Source organism: Microcaecilia unicolor, chromosome 6 (assembly GCF_901765095.1).
Source record: "Microcaecilia unicolor chromosome 6, aMicUni1.1, whole genome shotgun sequence".
NCBI lineage: Eukaryota > Metazoa > Chordata > Amphibia > Gymnophiona > Siphonopidae > Microcaecilia > Microcaecilia unicolor.
Window position 1 is genome coordinate 70,863,711 of NC_044036.1, and position 21,466 is coordinate 70,885,176.

Here is a 21,466-nt window from a genome sequence, read left to right on the forward strand (position 1 = left end):
TGGTTTTATTTCTTTTTCAGGGGGCAAGACAATGTCATGGGAGTCAAGCATTGCTTTAGGAAAAATGATCATGTAGTTATTATTATGCCATACTTGGAACATGATGATTTTCTGGTAAGGGTTTGATCTGATTCTTTTCAGTCTGTTCAATTTGGGCTATCAGAAGTGTACCTTCTATCAACTGTTAATTGAGTAGCTGTGACATTTTTCTGTTATCTTTTTAGGACATTTTGAACTCTCTTAGCTTTGAGGAAGTAAGAGAATATATGTTCAATCTTCTTAAAGCCTTGAAGCGCATCCATTCCTTTGGCATTGTTCACCGTGATGTCAAACCAAGTAACTTCCTGTTCAACAGGCAGCTGAAAAAGTAAGACTATCATGAAATTCAATGCTGGGTATTTAATAAATTATGGATCACAATTTGTTTTCTTCCAGCAATGCAGACTGTCTTCCTGTTCTGGAATTGACTATAGTATTCATTTAATTTAATTTTAGAGACTGTCAGGATGAAACAGAAGTCTAAATATTTATAAGCATAAAAACAGACCACAGAGGGAGGGGGTAGTCACCACCAGCAACTTAAATTGCAGTAAGCTTAATTTAGGGCAGTGCGCATTTGACCTGGTTGATCATGATCTTATGACTATAATATTAAATGAATTCAGCATTCAGAAAGCAGTTTTACACTGGTTTCAGGGCTTTTTGGTTCAATCGATTTTACAGAGTGAAAACAAAAGGACTTCTGTCAGAACCTTGGAGAGCCATTGTGGAGTTCCACAGGACTTGCCATTATCTCCAACCTTATTCAGGGGTTCTTTTACAAAGGCGCGCGGTAGCCTTTTTAGTGTGCGCTAAAAATACTAGTGAGCCTTTGTAAAAGGACCCCTCAATCTTTTAATGCAATCTTTAGGACCAACCCTAGAACAAACAAAGGCTAAATCTTTTATATATGCAGATGACATTACGGTCCTATACCCCGTTTCAAATGATGTGTTCACTACCTTATCAGGTATTGAATATTGAAAACTGGATCCTATCTCATCACCTCGAATTAAATAAAAATAAAACAAAATTTTTATGGCTGGTACTTCTAGTAACCCATAGGGAATCCAAACCTTTATTGAACTCATCATCTAAAATTTTGGGAGTCAGTGGATAGTTCTTCCATGAAAACACAAATTAATTTGACTGTCAAAAAATCTTTTTATCTATTAAAAAAGCTTAGAATGATCCAAAAATGTTTTTATACAACTGCTTTTAGCATAAACATTGATTCTCTCAAAAACTGACTATTGTAATCTCGCTGTTATAGACTGCAATAGAAAACTATTAGACAGCTTCAGATAGTTCAAAACACAGCAATTTAATGGATATATTCTCTTATAAATCTTATTCTGTAGCTCCTTTTTTTTTTTTCTTAAGCTACATTGGTTATCTATTCAAGCTAGATTACATTTTAAGTTGGGTACAATGATCTTTAAAATCCTCCATGGAGAAGCTCCGTTATATATGAGTGTATTGCTACATTGTTTTTCTTACCAAAATTCTTATAATTTGTGACCCTTTATTACTGTGTTATCTGACAGAGGGGTAATATCTGTTAAAATATTACAATCTTCATTGTGATATCAAGCTGCAAATCTGTGGATTTCATTGCCATGATCTATTAGAGGTTACCTATATTTTAGAAAAGCACTACAGACTTTCCTGTTTTGGAAATTTGTATTAAGTATTACTTGATTTTATTTTCAAAGCACTTAGAGGCATATTTTCAAAGCACTTAGCCTCCCAAAGTTCCATAGAAACCTATGGAACTTAGCCTCCCAAAGTGCTTTGAAAATATGCCTCTTAGACTTACAAAGTTACTTAAAGGGCTTTGAAAATACACCTCAGACTTACAAAGTTATATAGTAGGCCATAGAACTTTGTAAGTCTAAGTGCTTTGGAGCCCCATCCCCCGGATTTTATATAGTGCACTTAGATTTAGGTTCCAAAATCAGCACGGATTCTATCACACCACGCTTAACTTATCAGCACTCATTAGCTTGTTAAGCCAAGTTAACAGATCTTAACAAGCAATAATGAGCACTAATTGGCACTGATTAGAATTTAGGCGCACAACTTGCTAAGTGTCTTCGATAGCGATGTGCGCTGAACTTCTAACACGTGGAGTCAAAAGTGGGCAGGGAAATGGGCATTCCAAAATGTAGGTGCCTAGTTATAGAATATAATCTATGCACTGAGATTTACACCAGGTTTTCATTGGCGTAAATGGATGCACGCAAATATGTCCGCTGAAATATCAACTAAGCATGTTCTATAATCAGCACCTTAATCTGGGCACTGATTATAGAATACGCTTAGTAGGCACTGATTTCAGCTCCATATATAGAATCTGCTCTTATATGTCCTAATTTAGGAATTCTGTTTTATTTGCTATTGTAAATCTTGAACATTATAGTTCAGTTTTTCTATATTTTGTTATCCGCATTGAACTATGATGATATTTTGTGAAATATATGCTTTGTGTAATTTTATGTAACTTTTTTTTTGACCAGTCCAGTCCAAAACGCATGGGTTAAGCCAGTGAGCCAGCAGGTAGAGACAGAGGTACACAAGTTGTGAGCTCTCCCTATAAAAAACACTGTGCAGTTCAGCAACCCAGTATTGTCTAGGCATACCCTATAACAGTGTTTCCCAAGTCCGGTCCTTGCCAGTCAGGTTTTCAGGGTATCCACAATGAGTAGGTATGAAAAAGATTTGCATATAGTGGAGGTAGTGTATGCAAATCAATCTCATCCATATTCATTGTGGATTCCCTGAAAACCTGGTACTCCGGGACTGGACTTGGGAAACACTGCCCTATAAGAGGCATCCTGTGCTGTCTGCATTTGGAGAACTGGTCACCTGGTTGAGCTGGGGGGGGGGGGGGGCAGGTGAAGGGTATCCAGAGTCCTGCCACAGGATAGCTTTTTGCCTGGAATACCAGGTACCTTCCTTATTCAGGCAGCTCATTTGCTCTGTATATTTTTCTTTTCTCCTCCACGACTTCTTTTTTATACTGCTGTTGCCCTCCCACCCAATTAGCTTAATTACAAAAAATTAAAAATAAGAGGTTGTTTGAGGTATTTCTGTCTTTGCGGCAGTGAGATCAGCCCATTCTGGGAATGACAGTAGGTGATCAATGGCTTCACCGGCGTAGTCTGTCTAGTATTGGGTCAGTGTGAGGGTAAGAGTGACAGCTAACTTTTTAGAGGGGCAGCCTTGTACCATTGGGGGCTCACTGACCTTTTCTAACAGCCGCAGAGGTGGCCTTGGGCTAGTTTGGGTGCTTGGAGCCGCTTTAGTTTCAGTGATGCTGGACAATGAGCAGGAAAAAGAATCGAGATGCAGGATGAACAAATGAATCGGCGCTCTCCATGTGGAACATGTCAGAGCAGTGCAGAAGTATGTTGAGTGTGGCGCACGGGTTCAGCGTTAGTGACAGCTTCCTGATTGGGGCCCAATTTATTCAGCGGCTTGATGGTAGCCCTCCCCATGACTACATGATAGAGGGAAAAAGCATGGAAGCATCTTGTTCTTGTGACCTGAAGAAGCAGCCCTTTTCTCTTCCTTCAGCCCCCCCCCCCAGTGGTGGCCTCAGAGGAGGTCACTTGCTGGTTGGGAGGTGGGTTCTACCGGATATGCCTATAGCTGTAGGAATGGAATAGGAAGACTTTCTGTTGAATTTGTCTTGCTTCTTTACATGGCATTTCTGATGAAGAAGCTGAAAAGGAGAACAGAGGCAATCAGGGGAGTGCAGGTCCTTTGCAGGCTAAGAGATCCCCTTTGGTGGATTCTCCTTCACTGGCTTCTTGAAGGGGCTCAGAGGACAGCAGCTTAATGTCCTCAGTGGCTTTAGTAAAGGAGCCTTCGGTAGTTGACAGGCCGCAATCTGTAGTGCCTATGCTTCCCAAGACATGCATTGAGTTCACTGCACTGAGGATGCCCTTGTGGAGAATGAGGAAAACTGAAGGGATGTAACTGACTTGGAAGCAGGCATTTTTATCTAGGGGATGTGACTTCATATGGATCCTCAGCCAGAACTGTGATGTCTGCCTTGGCAATGAGACTCCTTTAGTTGTGCAAAGATTTGGCCTCAGAAATCCAGCTCTGCCAGCTTCTCACCCAGGACACATTGTTCCATGGGGAAAATTGAATAAAATATTTGGCATGGTGGCTCTTAATTTAAACTTCTGCCATTGTGTGTGGGAGAAGCTAATCTTCAGAGATGGCCAGAGGATAAATTGAAAGACTCTTCCCGCTCTGCTTTAGGTAGAGCTTGCTTTCATAAAGCTAGGTGCCCAGGCAGAGGCTCTTCCATGCAGTACTCTTGGTTTCAAGGTCATTTGTCTTTTTGTTTCGACCGTAAGGGAGGGTGGACCATACAGGTCTTTATCTGCCATCATCTACTATGCTATGGTACTATGTTATGTTTCAAGTCCGTCTGTTCTTTATTTATAGGTACCTGATCTGCTATGGTCTTTACTACAACCTTACTATTGGAATGCCCTAATTCCTTGTTTTGGTGATATTCTTTAAAGATACCTTGTTCCAAACCATGTGCTTTTCAGTGACTGTCAGCCTTCCCCCAGTTTCTAGTCTAAAAGCTGCTCTATTGCCTTCTTGGCTCTATTGGCTGGAGGAGTAGCCTAGTGGTTAGTGCAGTGGACTTTGATCCTGGGGAACTGAGTTCAATTCCCGCTGCAGCTCCTTGTGACTCTGGGCAAGTCACTTAACCCTCCATTGCCCCTGGTACAAAATAAGTACCTGAATATATGTAAACTGCTTTGAATGTAGTTGCAAAAACCTCAGAAAGGCGGTATATCAAATCCCATTTCCCCTTTTCCCCCCTTCTTAAATGTTGATGCCAGCAGCCTGGTTCCACTCTGATTAAGGTGGGGCACATTTTTCTGGAACAGGCTCCCCTTTCCCCAGAATGTTGCCCATTTTCTTACAAATCTAAAACCACCCTCTTTGCACCATTGTCTTATTCACACATTGAGATTACAGAGTTCTGCCTGTCTCTTGGGTCCTGCGCATAGAACAGGGAGCACTTCTGAAAATGTTACCCTGGAGGTTCTGGATTTTGGCTTTTTACCCCTATACTGTATTTGTTCACACCGGAGTCTGTAACCACCTCTCCAGAACTATGTAAGCCACTTTGAGCCTACTAATAAGTGGGAAAAGGTGGGATACAAATGTAACAAATAAATAAAATGAATAAATTTGGCTTCCAGAACCTCCCTTCCACATTTTCCTATGGTGGTGGTACACACATTTACCAAGACAGCTGGTTCCTCCTCAGCATTGTCTAAAATCTTATCTAGGTGATGTGAGGTCCACCACCTTCACACTAGGCAGGCAGGTAACCGAGCAATCCTTTCATCTTCTAGCCACCTAGTTTTCTACATGCCTAACAATTGAATCTCCAACTAAAACCACTGTCCTAATCTTTCCCTCCTAGGCAGAAGGCCCTGGGGATGCATCCTTGTTGCAAGAGGATATTGCATCGCCTGGAGGGCAGGTCCTGGATGCAGGATCACTTCCTCCAAGGTGGTGCTCTCCCTTCAGCTACTACTACTACTATTTAGCATTTCTATAGCGCTACAAGGCATACGCAGCGCTGCACAAATATAGAAGAAAGACAGTCCCTGCTCAAAGAGCTTACAATCTAATAGACAAAAAATAAATAAAGTAAGCAAATCAAATCAATTAATGTGAACGGGAAGGAAGAGAGGAGGGTAGGTGGAGGTGAGTGGTTACAAGTGGTTACGAGTCAAAAGCAAAGTTAAAGAGGTGGGCTTTCAGTCTAGATTTAAAGGTGGCCAAGGATGGGGCAAGACGTAGGGGCTCAGGAAGTTTATTCCAAGCGTAGGGTGCAGCGAGACAGAAGGCGCGAAGTCTGGAGTTGGCAGTAGTGGAGAAGGGAACAGATAAGAAGGATTTATCCATGGAGCGGAGTGCACGGGAAGGGGTGTAGGGAAGGACGAGTGTGGAGAGATACTGGGGAGCAGCAGAGTGAGTACATTTATAGGTTAGTAGAAGAAGTTTGAACAGGATGCGAAAACTGATAGGGAGCCAGTGAAGGGTCTTGAGGAGAGGGGTAGTATGAGTAAAGCGACCCTGGCAGAAGACGAGACGGGCAGCAGAGTTTTGAACCGACTGGAGAGGGGAGAGGTGACTAAGTGGGAGGCCAGCAAGAAGCAGATTGCAGTAGTCTAAACAAGAGGTGACAAGGGTGTGGATGAGGGTTTTGGTAGAGTGCTCGGAAAGAAAGGGGCGGATTTTACGGATGTTGTAAAGAAAGAAACGACAGGTCTTGGTAATCTGCTGGATATGAGCAGAGAAGGAGAGAGAAGAGTCAAAGATGACCCCAAGGTTTCGAGCTGAGGAGACAGGGAGAATGAGAGAGCCATCAACAGAAGTAGAAAATGGGGGGAGCGGGGAGGTGGGTTTGGGGGGGGAAATGAGAAGCTCGGTTTTGGTCATATTTAATTTCAGGTGGCGTTAAGACACCCAGACAGCAATGTCAGACAAGCACGCTGAAACTTTGGTTTGGATGCAAGGTGAGATATCAGGGGTAGAAAGGTAGATTTGGGAGTCATCAGCATAGAGATGGTAGGAAAAGCCATGGATGAGATTAATGAACCAAGGGAAGAAGTGAAGATAGAAAAGAGGAGGGGACCAAGAACAGAACCCTGAGGTAAGCCGACAGGCAGAGGGATAGAAGTAGAAGAGGATCCACCAGAGTGAACACTAAAGGTGCGGAGGGAGAGGTAGGAAGAGAACCAGGAAAGGACAGAGCCCTGGAATCCAAGTGAGGACAGGGTATTGAGAAGTATGCTGTGATCGACAGTGTCAAAAGCAGCGGAAAGATCAAGAAGAATGAGGATGGAATATTGACCTCTGGATTTAGCCAGTAATAGGTCATTGGAGACTTTAGTAAGCGCAGTTTCGGTTGAGTGGAGAGGGCGAAAACCAGATTGTAGTGGGTCAAGAATAGCATGTGAGGAGAGAAAATCAAGGCAGCGGCGGTGAACAGCACGCTCAAGTAATTTGGAGAGAAAAGGAAGGAGGGAGATGGGTCGGTAATTAGAGGGACAAGTAGGGTCGAGTGAAGGCTTCTTAAGGAGAGGTGTGACCACAGCATGTTTAAAGGCAGCAGGGACAGTCGCAGTGTAAAGTGAGAGGTTGAGAATGTGACAGATAAAAGGAATAAGAGCAGGAGAGATGGCATTAAGAAGGTGGGTGGGAATGGGATCAGAGGAACAGGCGGTACATTTTGAAGAAGAAAGGAGAAGTGTAGTTTCCTCAATAGTAACTTCAGCTGACTTTTCTCCTCTAGTGCAGCACAGAGGATGCCTGACTGGATGTGGGACTTTATTATTATGTCCCTGTATTCTCCGAGGACAAGCAGGCTGCTTGTTCTCACTGATGGGGTGACGTCCACGGCAGCCCCTCCAATCGGAATCTTCACTAGCAAAGTCCTTTGCTAGCCCTCGCGCGCACCGCGCATGCGCGGCCGTCTTCCCGCCCGAAACCGGCTCGAGCCGGCCAGTCTTCTTTTGTCCGCACTCGGTACGGTCGTATTTTTCGCCGTGTCGAGCCCCGGAGAGTCGACCTCGCGCGTCCATATTGTTGAACGTGTTTTTTCTTCGGAAAAGCTTTTCTTCTACTCGGGAAGTGCTCCGGAACCCCTCCACCGGGTTCCGTTTCAATCCTCCCCGTATTTCCAGCTTTTGGCCCCGATAAGTTTTCTTTCGTCGTCGGGGTAGGTCTCTTTTCGGCCTCGGTCGAGATTTTCTCCCTCTAAAGTTTTTGGTGCTCTTTTTCCGTCATTTCAGACTTTGATTTCGCCGGCGTGATTTTTCCGCCCATGACATCGAAGCCTTCCAGCGGCATCAAGAAGTGCACCCAGTGCGCCCGGGTTATCTCGCTCACTGATCGACACTCGTCGTGTCTTCAGTGTCTGGGGGCCGAGCACCGCCCTCAGAACTGCAGTCTGTGTTCCCTGCTTCAAAGGCGGACTCAGGTAGCGAGGCTAGCCCAGTGGAACGTTTTGTTCTCGGGCTCTTCGTCGGCATCGGCACCGGGATCTTCGAGTGCATCGACGTCGTCAGCGTCCAGACCATCTTCCTCGGCCGCCCTTGCATCGAGTGCATCGAGGCATCGGGCCTCTGCATCGGCGCCGAGACATCGGATAGCTGCATCGACGCCGGTGGTACCGGGACCTCGTCTGCTGATGTCGTCGGACGGTGGTGCATCGTCAGGAGTGCAGGTGAGGGCTGTCCATTCCCCTGCTGGTGGCGGTGAGCCTTCGGGTGGGTCTCCTCCCACCCTGAGGGCTCCTGCGGTACAGCCCCCCCGAGACCGACCTTCTTCGGCCTCGGCCCCGAGGAAGCGACGGATGGATTCTACGTCCTCCTCGTCGGTGCCGGGGAGCTCCGGTGACATGCTTCGGAAGAAGTCGAAGAAGCATCGACACCGGTCTCCTCCCCGTGTCGGCACCGAGAGCTCTGGGTCGCCGAGGGATTCGGCACCCAGCAGGCATCGGCACCGAGAGGACCGCTCACCCTCTGTCCAAGAGGTGTCGATGCGCTCCACTCTGGACAGCCCGGAACAGCCTCCTCGCCCGGAACAGGTCCTGACGTCGACGCCTGCATCGACCTCACAGCCTTTCTCTGCAGCCGCTCTAAACGAGAGCCTCCGGGCCGTTCTCCCAGAGATTCTGGGAGAGCTGTTGCGCCCTACCCCTCCGGTACCGGCGGTGCTTGCGCCTCCGGTACCGTCGAGCGTGGCGCCGGCTGGCCCATCGCCCAGGTTGAGGTCCCCGACGTCGGTACCGCGTGCGGTGCCGGCAGCGGCCACCTCCCAGGAAGGCTCCCCGACTACGTCGGCGGAGGGAGCTTCGCCGATGCGGGCGAGGGAGTCTACCTCTCGACGCCCCCATCGTGGACGTGGCTCCACTGAGTCGAGCAGGGCGAGGTTGCAGACACAGGTTCGTGAACTTGTGTCTGACACCGAGGGTGAGGCCTCGTGGGAGGAAGAGGAAGATCCTCGATATTTCTCTGACGAGGAGTCTGAGGGTCTTCCTTCTGATCCCACTCCCTCTCCTGAAAGACAGCTTTCTCCTCCCGAGAGTCTGTCTTTTGCTTCCTTTGTCCGGGAGATGTCTACGGCCATCCCCTTCCCGGTGGTTGTGGAGGACGAGCCCAGGGCTGAAATGTTTGAGCTCCTGGACTATCCTTCTCCACCTAAGGAAGCGTCCACCGTTCCCTTGCACCATGTCCTAAAAAAGACATTGCTTGCGAACCGGACGAAACCCTTAACTAATCCCCACATTCCCAAGAAGATCGAGTCCCAGTACCGGATCCATGGGGACCCAGAGCTGATGCGCACTCAGTTGCCTCACGACTCTGGAGTTGTGGATTTGGCCCTAAAGAAGGCTAAGAGTTCTAGGGAACATGCTTCGGCGCCCCCGGGCAAGGACGCTAGAACCTTAGACTCCTTTGGGAGGAAGGCCTACCATTCCTCTATGCTCGTGTCCAAGATCCAGTCTTACCAGCTCTACACGAGCATACACATGCGGAACAATGTGCGGCAGTTGGCGGGCTTGGTTGATGCTCTTCCCCCTGAGCAAGCCAAGCCTTTTCAGGAGGTGGTCAGGCAGCTGAAGGCGTGCAGAAAATTCCTGGCCAGAGGAGTTTATGACACTTTTGATGTTGCGTCCAGGGCCGCTGCTCAAGGTGTGGTGATGCGCAGGCTCTCATGGCTGCGTGCCGCCGACCTGGAGAATAGAATCCAGCAGCGGATTGCGGACTCGCCTTGCCGTGCGGACAACATTTTTGGCGAAAAAGTCAAACAGGTGGTAGAGTCTCTCCACCAGCGGGACACCGCATTCGACAAATTCGCCCGCCGGCAGCCTTCAGCTTCTACCTCTACAGGTAGACGATTTTTCGGGGGAAGGAAGACTGTTCCCTACTCTTCTGGCAAGCGTAGGTACAATCCTCCTTCCCGACAGCCTGCGGCCCAGGCTAAGCCCCAGCGCGCTCGCTCTCGTCAGCAGCGTGCGACTCAGCAAGGCCCCGCGGCTCCCCAGCAAAAGCAAGGGGCGAGCTTTTGACTGGCTCCAGCAGAGCATAGCCGACACCCAAGTGTCCGTGCCGGGCGACCTGCCAGTCGGAGGGAGGTTGAAAGCTTTTCACCAAAGGTGGCCTCTCATAACCTCCGATCAGTGGGTTCTGCAAATAGTCCGGCAGGGGTACACCCTCAATTTGACCTCAAAACCTCCAAATTGTCCACCGGGAGCTCAGTCTTACAGCTTCCAACACAAGAGGGTACTTGCAGAGGAACTCTCCGCCCTTCTCAGCGCCAATGCGGTCGAGCCCGTGCCATCCGGGCAAGAAGGGCTGGGATTCTATTCCAGGTACTTCCTTGTGGAAAAGAAAACAGGGGGGATGCGTCCCATCCTAGACCTAAGGGCCCTGAACAAATATCTCGTAAAAGAAAAGTTCAGGATGCTTTCCCTGGGCACCCTTCTCCCCATGATTCAGCAAAACGATTGGCTATGCTCTCTGGACTTGAAGGATGCCTACACACATATCCCGATACTGCCAGCTCACAGACAGTATCTGCGATTTCAGTTGGGCACACGCCACTTCCAGTACTGTGTGCTACCCTTTGGGCTCGCCTCTGCGCCCAGGGTGTTCACAAAGTGCCTAGCTGTGGTAGCAGCGGCACTTCGCAGGCTGGGAGTACACGTGTTCCCATATCTCGACGATTGGCTGGTAAAGAGCACGTCCGAGGCAGGAGCCCTGCAGTCCATGCAGATGACTATTCGCCTTCTGGAGCTACTGGGGTTTGTGATAAATTACCCAAAGTCCCATCTTCTTCCAGTGCAGAACCTCGAATTCATAGGAGCTCTGCTGGATTCTCGGACGGCTCGCGCCTATCTCCCAGAGACGAGAGCCAACAACTTGTTGTCCCTCGTCTCCCGGGTGCGAGCGTCCCAGCAGATCACAGCTCGGCAGATGTTGAGATTGCTGGGCCACATGGCCTCCACAGTTCATGTGACTCCCATGGCCCGCCTTCACATGAGATCTGCTCAATGGACCCTAGCCTCCCAGTGGTATCAGGCCGCTGGGGGTCTAGAGGACGTGATCCACCTGTCCACGAGTTTTCTCGAATCCCTGTATTGGTGGACGATTTGGACCAATTTGACTCTGGGACGTCCCTTCCAAATTCCTCAGCCACAAAAAGTGCTGACCACGGATGCGTCTCTCCTGGGATGGGGAGCTCATGTCGATGGGCTCCACACTCAAGGAAGCTGGTCCCTCCAGGAACGCGATCTACAGATCAATCTTCTGGAGTTACGAGCGATCTGGAACGCTCTGAAGGCTTTCAGAGATCGGCTGTCCCACCAAATTATTCAAATTCAGACAGACAACCAGGTTGCCATGTATTATGTAAACAAGCAGGGGGGCACCGGATCTCGCCCCCTGTGTCAGGAAGCCGTCAGCATGTGGACCTGGGCTCGCCGGAACGGCATGGTGCTCCAAGCCACATATCTGGCAGGCGTAAACAACAGTCTGGCCGACAGGTTGAGCAGGATTATGCAACCTCACGAGTGGTCGCTCAACTCCCGAGTGGTGCGCCAGATCTTCCAAGCGTGGGGCACCCCCTTGGTGGATCTCTTCGCATCTCGAGCAAACCACAAAGTCCCTCAGTTCTGTTCCAGGCTTCAGGCCACCGGCAGACTGGCATCGGATGCCTTCCTCCTCGATTGGGGGGAGGGCCTGCTGTATGCTTATCCTCCCATTCCTCTGGTGGGGAAGACTTTGTTGAAACTCAAGCAAGACCGAGGCACCATGATCCTGATTGCTCCTTTTTGGCCGCGTCAGATCTGGTTCCCTCTTCTTCTGGAGTTATCCTCCGAAGAACCGTGGAGATTGGAGTGTTTTCCGACCCTCATCACGCAGGACGAAGGGGCTCTTCTGCATCCCAACCTCCGGTCCCTGGCTCTCACGGCCTGGATGTTGAGGGCGTAGACTTTGCCTCTTTGGGTCTGCCAGAGGGTGTCTCCCGCATCTTGCTTGCTTCCAGGAAAGACTCCACTAAGAGAAGTTACTTCTTTCATTGGAGGAGGTTTGCCGTCTGGTGTGACAGCAAGGCCCTAGATCCTCGCTCTTGTCCTACACAGACCCTGCTTGAATACCTTCTGCACTTGTCTGAGTCTGGTCTCAAGACCAACTCTGTAAGAGTTCACCTTAGTGCAATCAGTGCATACCATTACCATGTGGAAGGTAAGCCGATCTCAGGACAGCCTTTAGTTGTTCGCTTTATGAGAGGTTTGCTTTTGTCAAAGCCCCCTGTCAAGCCTCCCACAGTGTCATGGGATCTCAATGTCGTTCTCACCCAGCTGATGAAACCTCCTTTTGAGCTACTGAATTCCTGCCATCTGAAGTACTTGACCTGGAAGGTCATTTTCTTGGTGGCAGTTACTTCAGCTCGTAGAGTCAGTGAGCTTCAGGCCCTGGTAGCCCAGGCCCCTTACACCAAATTTCATCATAACAGAGTAGTCCTCCGCACTCACCCTAAGTTCTTGCCAAAGGTTGTGTCGGAGTTCCATCTGAACCAGTCAATTGTCTTGCCAACATTCTTTCCCCGTCCTCATTCCTGCCCTGCTGAACGTCAGCTGCACACATTGGACTGCAAGAGAGCATTGGCCTTCTACCTGGAGCGGACACAGCCCCACAGACAGTCCGCCCAATTGTTTGTTTCTTTTGATCCCAATAGGAGGGGAGTGGCTGTAGGGAAACGCACCATATCCAATTGGCTAGCAGATTGCATTTCCTTCACTTACGCCCAGGCGGGGCTGGCTCTTGAGGGTCATGTCACGGCTCATAATGTTAGAGCCATGGCTGCGTCGGTAGCCCACTTGAAGTCAGCCTCCATTGAAGAAATTTGCAAAGCTGCGACGTGGGCTTCTGTCCACACATTCACATCCCATTACTGCCTGCAGCAGGATACCCGACGCGACAGTCGGTTCGGGCAGTCAGTTCTTCAGAACCTGTTTGGGCTTTAGGATCCAACTCCACCCCCCGAGGGCCCTGTTTGTTCTGTTCCAGGCTACACTCTCAGTTAGTTGGTAAATTTTTTTAGGTCAATTTCTGTTATGTCCTCGCCGTTGCGAGGCCCAATTGACCATGGTTGTTGTTTTGAGTGAGCCTGGGGGCTAGGGATACCCCATCAGTGAGAACAAGCAGCCTGCTTGTCCTCGGAGAAAGCGAATGCTACATACCTGTAGAAGGTATTCTCCGAGGACAGCAGGCTGATTGTTCTCACAAACCCGCCCGCCTCCCCTTTGGAGTTGTGTCTTCCCTTAAGAGTTTGTCTTGCTACATACTGGACTGGCCGGCTCGAGCCGGTTTCGGGCGGGAAGACGGCCGCGCATGCGCGGTGCGCGCGGGCGCGCGAGGTCTAGCAAAGGACTTTGCTAGTGAAGATTCCGATTGGAGGGGCTGCCGTGGACGTCACCCCATCAGTGAGAACAATCAGCCTGCTGTCCTCGGAGAATACCTTCTACAGGTATGTAGCATTCGCTGGCCTCCTCTATATATCGCTGTCTGCCTCAGCAACTTCCAAGTCTGGTGCTCAAGCCTCCAGGGATCAGACTTGTTCCCTGAGTACTAGGAACTCTTTGCACCAGGTGCACATATAGAACTTCTCACCAACTGGGAAATAAACATGTGACACTTGGTGCCAAAGACTGGATAGCTCCCATCTTGCTGCTGGACTGCTGCCTTCATCCTAGTATTAGTGAGCTGTTTAAATTGCTATTACAGTAGGAGTGTATGAACTGAAGTCACCTAAGTTTGCTAATTATATGCTAACTTTGCTAATATTTAGTTTTTAATTTTAATTGTTTTATTTCTGAAGTCCCCTCATAGACTTGAAACAACTATATTGCTAAGAGCTCGTTTCTGGATGATAGAGATGCCGTAATTACATCTTCTAGCCTCCTAATTAGTTCGAAAGCCTACAAATCAAAGATCAGGCCAGAAGGGAATTAAACTGTAAACAGAGGCCTCCTTTAACTACTAGCTGTACTATACACGGATGTTATGGTAAACTCTAAAACAGTAACTTTACATCCTAACCTATACTCTAAAACAGCTTATAAAGGAAAGGGGATGGGATTATATATATGCACTGCACAGGACATCAAATTAGCAGTTCTCAGGCTCCATCTGCTGGCAGGAAAGCAAATCACACATCTGGACTGGTCTTGAAGAACTCGAGGAAAGAAAATTAGCAGGTTAAAAATAATTGCCCCATACTGCAAAATAGGTTGAATACTGTAACAGTATGATGCACCAGTTTATAAACCTTGATTCTGTTTTCACACATTTAGATTTTGTCATTAAGTTTTATTTTGGAATCTTTTCATTTTAGGTATGCCCTTGTAGACTTTGGTTTGGCACAAGGAACCTCTGATACAAAAATAGAACTTCTTAAGGTTGTGCAGTCTGAAAGCCAGCAGAGGAGTTGCTCACAAAATAAACGTCACAGAATGACAGGAAATAGGGCTACAGTACCTCCAGAGCTAGCTCAGCAATCTGTAGCCAAGCCAGCTGTTAGGCCTTGGTGGTCACTCTCACAAATACAGATCAAACCAGGAAAGGTTTGGAATCTTTACTTCTCTATTAATATTGTACTGGTTTTATTTCTTTTATCACTTTGATCCACTAGGGGGCGATATTGTGTAATACTAGACATTTGTAGAAACGTTTTTAGTTGGATTTGTGGAGTAATTTTGAGATAGTCTTATTTAATCTCATGGAGCATTTGAGTTTAGCAATTGATCACATATGTTGCTGTATATCACCAGAAGGAAAAACTGTTTTTCAGTTGGAAAAAATAGATTCTCTAAAATTTGACCCCACTGTGTAACAAGAAAACAGTTCCCAGTGGTGTTCAGATAAGCCCACTAACCACTGCCTTATCACCTTCCAGACTGAGGTTGTTGTAGGTCTGCAGTATTCACCCAGTAGGGTTACAGGACAACTGGGTGTTTGACACCCAGAAGCAAAATATTAATAATGAGCATTTTTAAAAATAAAATTGATCTCCTATGGGTGAGTTGAGCTGTACAATAAAACACACATTCTCAGGGAACATCAGAATTAAGAACACTAGGATGTCAGCAGTATGAGAACTGTCTGCTTATATAAACTCATTACATTCTGGTGAACTTACCTATTGCACAGTGGTAGTCAGCAATGACCAAATCCTAAACCAGTGTTTCCCATTCAGTCCTGCAGTATCCCTTGCCAGCCAGGTTTTCAGGATATCCATAATGAATATGCATGAACTTGATTTGCATACACTGCCTCCATTATTTGAAAACCTGACTGGCAAGGGGTACTTCAGGACTAGACTTGGGAAACACTGTCCTAAACCACGTGGCTTTTATTTCTTAGGATTTTTCATTACCACATTTACTTTTCTGAGAGTTCTTCTTAAGTGTCCAGTGTCTGGGAGAGTTCCGTCTTGAGATGTTAATGCCAGAAGCCTGTGTGTTCTTCATAAATATCTTTATTTTAGTTATATAAACTCTGACATGTCAAATTTAACATTGCATAACCTTGAAACATTTACAGAATATTAAGATTTTAACATTTATTAGGTAAAGGCATAAAATGCCTCCATTTTCAGTCATGGGGCCAGGTTTACCCCCATCAGTTCTGGCTGACAGAGAAGAACCTCTCAGCTTCCAAGAAATACAGAATATTGCAGAGGTCACTTTTTTTCTTTTTTTTTTCATCCTGCTAGAGCAGTTGAGATCAACAGGTTTTGTCACCCTACTAGAGAATGAAAGTAGAGAAGTTGAATTCTTCCAGTGACATCACTGGTAATAAGGACTGGTGCAGCCTGGAACATTTCAGTATTTCTCTATCTCCAGCAGAAGGTGTGAGTTGGACTGTTGCAGCAGGCTCTGGTAGGCCTGACTCTTGGGGCGCATTCCATGTCCTGCATCCTAATCCCCCTCAAAACATCCACCCAGGTGCACCTACATCCCCTTCAGTTGTCTACAAATATGCATGTTGTAGAACCCTGTGCTTCTCCTTTTGACTGGTTAAATGGCTTTTTGAAAATGATCCTGTATGTTATATAAATTTGCTTTCCATTATGTAGCTTCCCACTATTCCAGGGCCTGTGAAATGGTTGTGTCCATCAACCAGCAGGTGGAGGTAGAGAACTGAAAACTGAGCTGAGACGTATCTCTCTTGGGGGGCTGACTCAGGAATAATGTCGGAAATGGCATCAAGTCCATCTCCTTACTATTTTCTGTCTCCAGCAGGTGGATGGACACAGTTTTCAGCCTTTGGTTCTGAGTGATTTGCTCCTGATCCAGTTGGTCACTGGTCCCCAGTTGAACTTTGTAGGTGGCTTAAGTCTGAAGAGTTATTTCTGGAGAGCTTCAGATCCCTGCCTCTGGTGCCCCACAAACTTACTTCTTCCCTCCCTTCACCTCTCCCCTGTTTCTTGTGGAGCTCTCCTTTCCCAACACAGCAACCTAAAAAAAAGTAGAGAGAGAGAAAAAGGAAAAAAGATTTTCTGGAGAGTGTGGGACAGAGTTTTGGGTCCTGAGCCTTTCTCATCTGTGGTAAGACTTGTGGAGACGCTGAACTTAGGGGGAGCAGCTGACAGTGGTAAATCCAGCTAAAGTTTGACTCTGAACCACTTGGAGGACTACAAGTTTTACTGTTTACTTGGTACGGGGGAAGGATCCTGACTCACCACTTGGGGCACGTTGAGTTGCGCTTGTGACAATTGGGGTGAATGGCAATTCCCACAGAGGCAGTTAGTGGTGTCCCCATTGTGGGACCTGCCAGCCAGTATCAGGGCATTGCAGTGTGTGCAAGCTAGGAATCTCATGGGACATGGAGGAAACAGTGATTAAGCATCTGAACATTCTGGGCTCTTCGGGCTGACAGGGCCAGTATGCAAGTTGATGCAGGAGAGTACGGGAATGGGTGCCATTTTGTCAGGGCCAACTGACAGTGAGGAGCAGTCTCTAGCTGATCATGCACAGAGCGCAGCCACCATTTTTACAGCCTCTGGGCCCAACAGAGCATTCAGCTGCATCATTGTTTTCTCTACCTGTTTACTGAAGCAGGGACAGTCAGAGTTGCTGCAAGGTGCTTCAGTCTCTCGCCCTGCTGTCTCTCTGACTCCTAAGAGATCTTGTTTAAGCCTCATCTGCCTACTTCTGGAGGTCATCTCTTCTTCTCCCTCCTTATCTAATGTGGCCTTGGTCTATTCAGAGGAGCCACCTTTGAAGGAGCCATTAGAAGAGGGCGAGCTCCCGCCTGAGGAGAGGATGATCTGAAAGTACTGAGGTTGCTTCATAAAGAGCAGCTCAGTATTCTTATTTCTGAGGCACGGGTGGTTCTTTCTATTGAGGAGCCTTCAGCTTTGGCATCAGGAATTCCATCTTCATCTATCATGAGGGGGCTTAGCGATTTTTATAAGGCTTCCTATATATCCAGACATTCAGGACCTGATTACAGCAAACTGGGTCTCACCGGACATGGGGCTGAAAGTGGGAAGAGCCATGGCTCACCTCTACCTGTTTGTTCAGGAGGAGAAAGGTAAAATTGCAGTTTCCCCTGGCGGGCTCCCTGGTTATGGCGATGACTAAGAAGACCACTTTGCTGGTGAAAGGAGGCATTTCCCTAAAAGACCTACAGTCCTAGGAAGTTACAGTTCACTGAAACAAGCCTTTGAAGTGACCTCTTTGGGTCTTCAAGGGACAGTGCACAGCTCATTCGTAGCAAGAGCATGCCTGAAGTGGCTTCAGCAGTCGGCAACACAAGGCGGCACCATAACGCCTAGCTGGAAACAGGGTTAGCCTTCTTGGTGGATATTATTTGACTTGTTACAGGTTATGACCTTCAGTATGTCTTTGGCTGTCACGACGTGTGGGCAACTCTGGTTGCAGTGTTGGGCAGTGGATGTAGCATCGGTCACGTCTAGTTAAACTGCCCTTTCAGGGCAAGTGGCTATTCGGAGAAGATCTCAGTAACTTGGTGAACGAACTGGGGGAAACTAAGCCACAGCAGTTACTGGAGTCAGAAACCCGAGGGGCTCTCAATATCGATTTCTAGACAGTGGATGGAAATGGCCTGGTCATCAGCAATAGTCAGAAATCCTGCTTTTAGGCTTGCCAATCCCTTTCATGCGGACAAGAAGTCCTCCTCTCAGTCAGCTAGAGCGCCCAATGCCTCCAGAGCTTCACGATTATGCGAGGTTGGTCTGGGAGGAGTGGGCCAAAATCATGTTGGACCTGTTCTGGATATTCTTACTGATGGTTACAAGTTAAGAGTTCTCCCACCTGGGTGCTCTTCCCTTGCAGTCTCCTTATTGAAAGGGAACCAGGGCAGTCGATGTTCAGGCCACCTTGCTGGCTCTCCTGGCTATTGTTCCAGTTCCCCAGGCTGAATAGGGATAAGTCATATACTCCTATCTACTTCATTGTCCCAAAGAAGGAAGGCACCTTTCATCCAGTCTTAGATCTCAAAGGACTAAACCACTGCCTCCAAGCATCCTGCTTTTGCATGGAGACACTAAGTGCAGTCATAGCCTCTGCTCAAGTAGGAGAATTTCTTACCGCCCTCGATCTCAAGGAGGTGTACTTGCATATACTCATGGCTGCCGCATCAGAGGTTTCTACATTTTGTGGTGCTGGTGCATCATTTCCAGTTTAGGGTTTTGCCTTTCGGTCTTGCCACTGTTCCAAGAGCGTTTACCAAGGTTCATGTGTCGTCCTGTTCAGACAGTGTGGTAACAACGGACAAAGTTGTTCATCTTCTGCAGTCAGTGGGTTGGGTGATCAGTTTCAAGATGAGCAGACTAACTCCATCACTAACTCTGGGCATTCTATTCGACAAAGCACGGGAGAGGATCTGGGTCAACAGATTTGTCTTCTCATTCATGGCAAGCCTAGAGTCTAGGATTACGTTCAGATTTGGGGGTCAATGACAGCGGCGATGGAAGTGGTACCGTGGACAAGAGTTCATATGCGGCCATTACAGGAATCTTTTCTCAGCTGCTGGTTACTGGTGTCCCAGAAGTACAACCTTTGTCTTTCTTGGACACTGATTGCCAGAGTATGCAAGGATTATTGTCGCAGTGAGGAATACCTTATGCGACTTTGCTCCCTTTCTGGTGGGGGCCCTAGAGTTTTCTTTCAATGTGACTGTGCTTATATCAGCAAGCAAGATGGGACCTGCAGCCATCCAGTGGCAGTTGAGGAGGCCCCCCTCATGAGTTGGACGGAGAAAAATCTTCTTGTGTCAGCAGCTCACATCGCTGGATCCTTGAACATGGAGGCAGACTTTCTCAGCAGGCACTCCTTGGACCCTGGAGAACGGGAACTATTCAGCCAGGGATTTCAGCTGATTGTGGACCAATGGGGTTCTCTGCTTCTGGACTTGATGGCAATGAAAAGTAATGCCAAAGTGCCCAAGTTCTTCAGCCGCTGGAAAGAACCGGGCTCAATGGGGATCAGTGCCCTACTTCAGCCCTGGCTTGTGATGTATCTACTGTATGTCTGCCCTCCTTGGCCCATGGTAGGTCGCATGTTGAAAAGTATTGCATTGCACTGGGGTTGAATAATTCTCATAGCCTCAGGTTGGCCGTGGAAGTCGTATTACATGGACCTGATTCAACAGCTGTACTGGGATCCTCTCCATCATCCATAAGCACACAGACTACTGAAGTGAGGTCTGGTGCTCAGGGAGGATCCGTGCCCCTTTGGTCTTAGTTTCTCAGTTAAGAGGGCTCGGTTGAGACAAAAAGGTTATTCTGATTCAGTCATTGCTACCTTGCTTCAGGATCGGAAACGCTGTACTTCCATGGCATATGCTCAGATTGCTCACATCCTAGCATTTCTCTAGGCAGGTCATCAGAAAAGATTGGCGTTGGGTTCTCTAAAAGTTCAGGTTGCAGCTTTGGCCTGTTTCAGGGGCAGACTACAGAAGACGTCTCTTGCAGCTCACCCAGATACTGTTTGATTCTTTTGGGGAGCAGGCCACTTGTGGCCTTCCTTTTGTATGCCGTGTCCAGAGTGGAACCTTTAGTTTAGTCCTTCAGGCTCTTCAGAAGCCGCCTTTTGAGTCACTCTGGAAGGGCTTCTTGAAAGATGTTAGGCTAAATACAGCGTTCTTGATGGCTGTTGTGTCGGCACATGGGGTTTTGGAGCTTTTTAAGCTCTTGTCGGGATCCCTTTATTCACTTGTCATGGGTGCAGGGGTCTTTCTGCGCACAGTTCTTTTCCTTCTTCCAAAAGTAGTATCAGCATTTCATCTCAACCAATCTGTGGAGCTTCTGTCCTTTTGCAGAGAGGACGAATAAGCTTGGTATTCTTCCTTGAAGTTTCTCTATCTTGTTGGGCAGACTAGATGGGCCGTGCAGGTCTTTTTCTGCCGTCATCTACTATGTTACTATGTATGTATGTTCTCGATTGTGTGTAGAGTTCTCATTGGATATCTGGAAGTCATGAATGAGTTTCACATTGGACAGACTGTGCATTTTGGTAAACAGAGGCTTGGTCTCATGGCTTCCAAGTCCACAATTACTAGATGGTTGAAGGAGATTATCGCATCAGCTTATTTGCTTGTGGGAAAGCAGGCTCCTCAGGCCTTCTGGGTTCATTCCACGAGGCATACAGCAACATCCTGGGTGAGACTACCTTACTGTCTCCAGCGGATATTTGTAAGGTGGTGACATGGTTGACATTGTATACCTTTGCCAAGCACTATAGGGTGAACATTGCGTCGTGCTCAGAAGCCAGTTTTGGGGCTTCAGTCCTTCAGGTTGCGCGCCAGGATCCCACCCACTTTAGGGATTGCTTTTGAATATCCCACAGGTTCTGGAGTAGTGGGAAGCTACGTAATGGAAGGAGAAATAAGGTGTTATCTGATCATTTTTTTTTCCATTAGTCCTTCCTACTATTCCAGCGGCCCACCTGAGGTTTCTGAGATGTTTAGTTGGTGTGACGTAATGGATCAAATAACAACTGCCACCTTGCATGGTGCTTTCTGCATATCTCTTTTGTTTTACAAATTGTCCAGAAATGAGAGAGGTCCACACATGTTTGCTCATCTGGTTACTGTTAGGTTAGCAAATTGTTTAAGGTTGTTGTGTTTATTCTGATAGTTTATCCTTACAGCTTGTTTGCATAAATACTGAGGAGCTGGACCGAATGCCAGGAGAGAGATCTCAGCTCAGTTTTCAGTTCTCTATCTCAACCTGCTGGTTGAAAGGAACAACTATCCCACAGGTTCTGGAATAGTGGGAAGGGCTAATGGAAAGAAAATGATCAGATAAGATCTAATTTCTCTTTTACAGGCATACA

At 47.5% G+C, this 21,466-nt stretch overlaps 1 protein-coding gene across 2 annotated transcripts in view; it reads left to right on the forward strand.

Moving 5' to 3' along the window:
* The window catches only part of CDC7 (cell division cycle 7), a 158,559-nt gene that overhangs the window by 74,643 nt on the left and 62,450 nt on the right, over positions 1–21,466 (forward strand). For both annotated transcript variants that reach the window (XM_030207286.1, XM_030207287.1), the window contains exons 4-6: positions 21–114; positions 225–367; positions 14,497–14,725. In XM_030207286.1, coding sequence (XP_030063146.1) covers positions 21–114; positions 225–367; positions 14,497–14,725 — 466 coding nt within the window. The remainder of the gene's footprint in view (positions 1–20; positions 115–224; positions 368–14,496; positions 14,726–21,466) is intronic.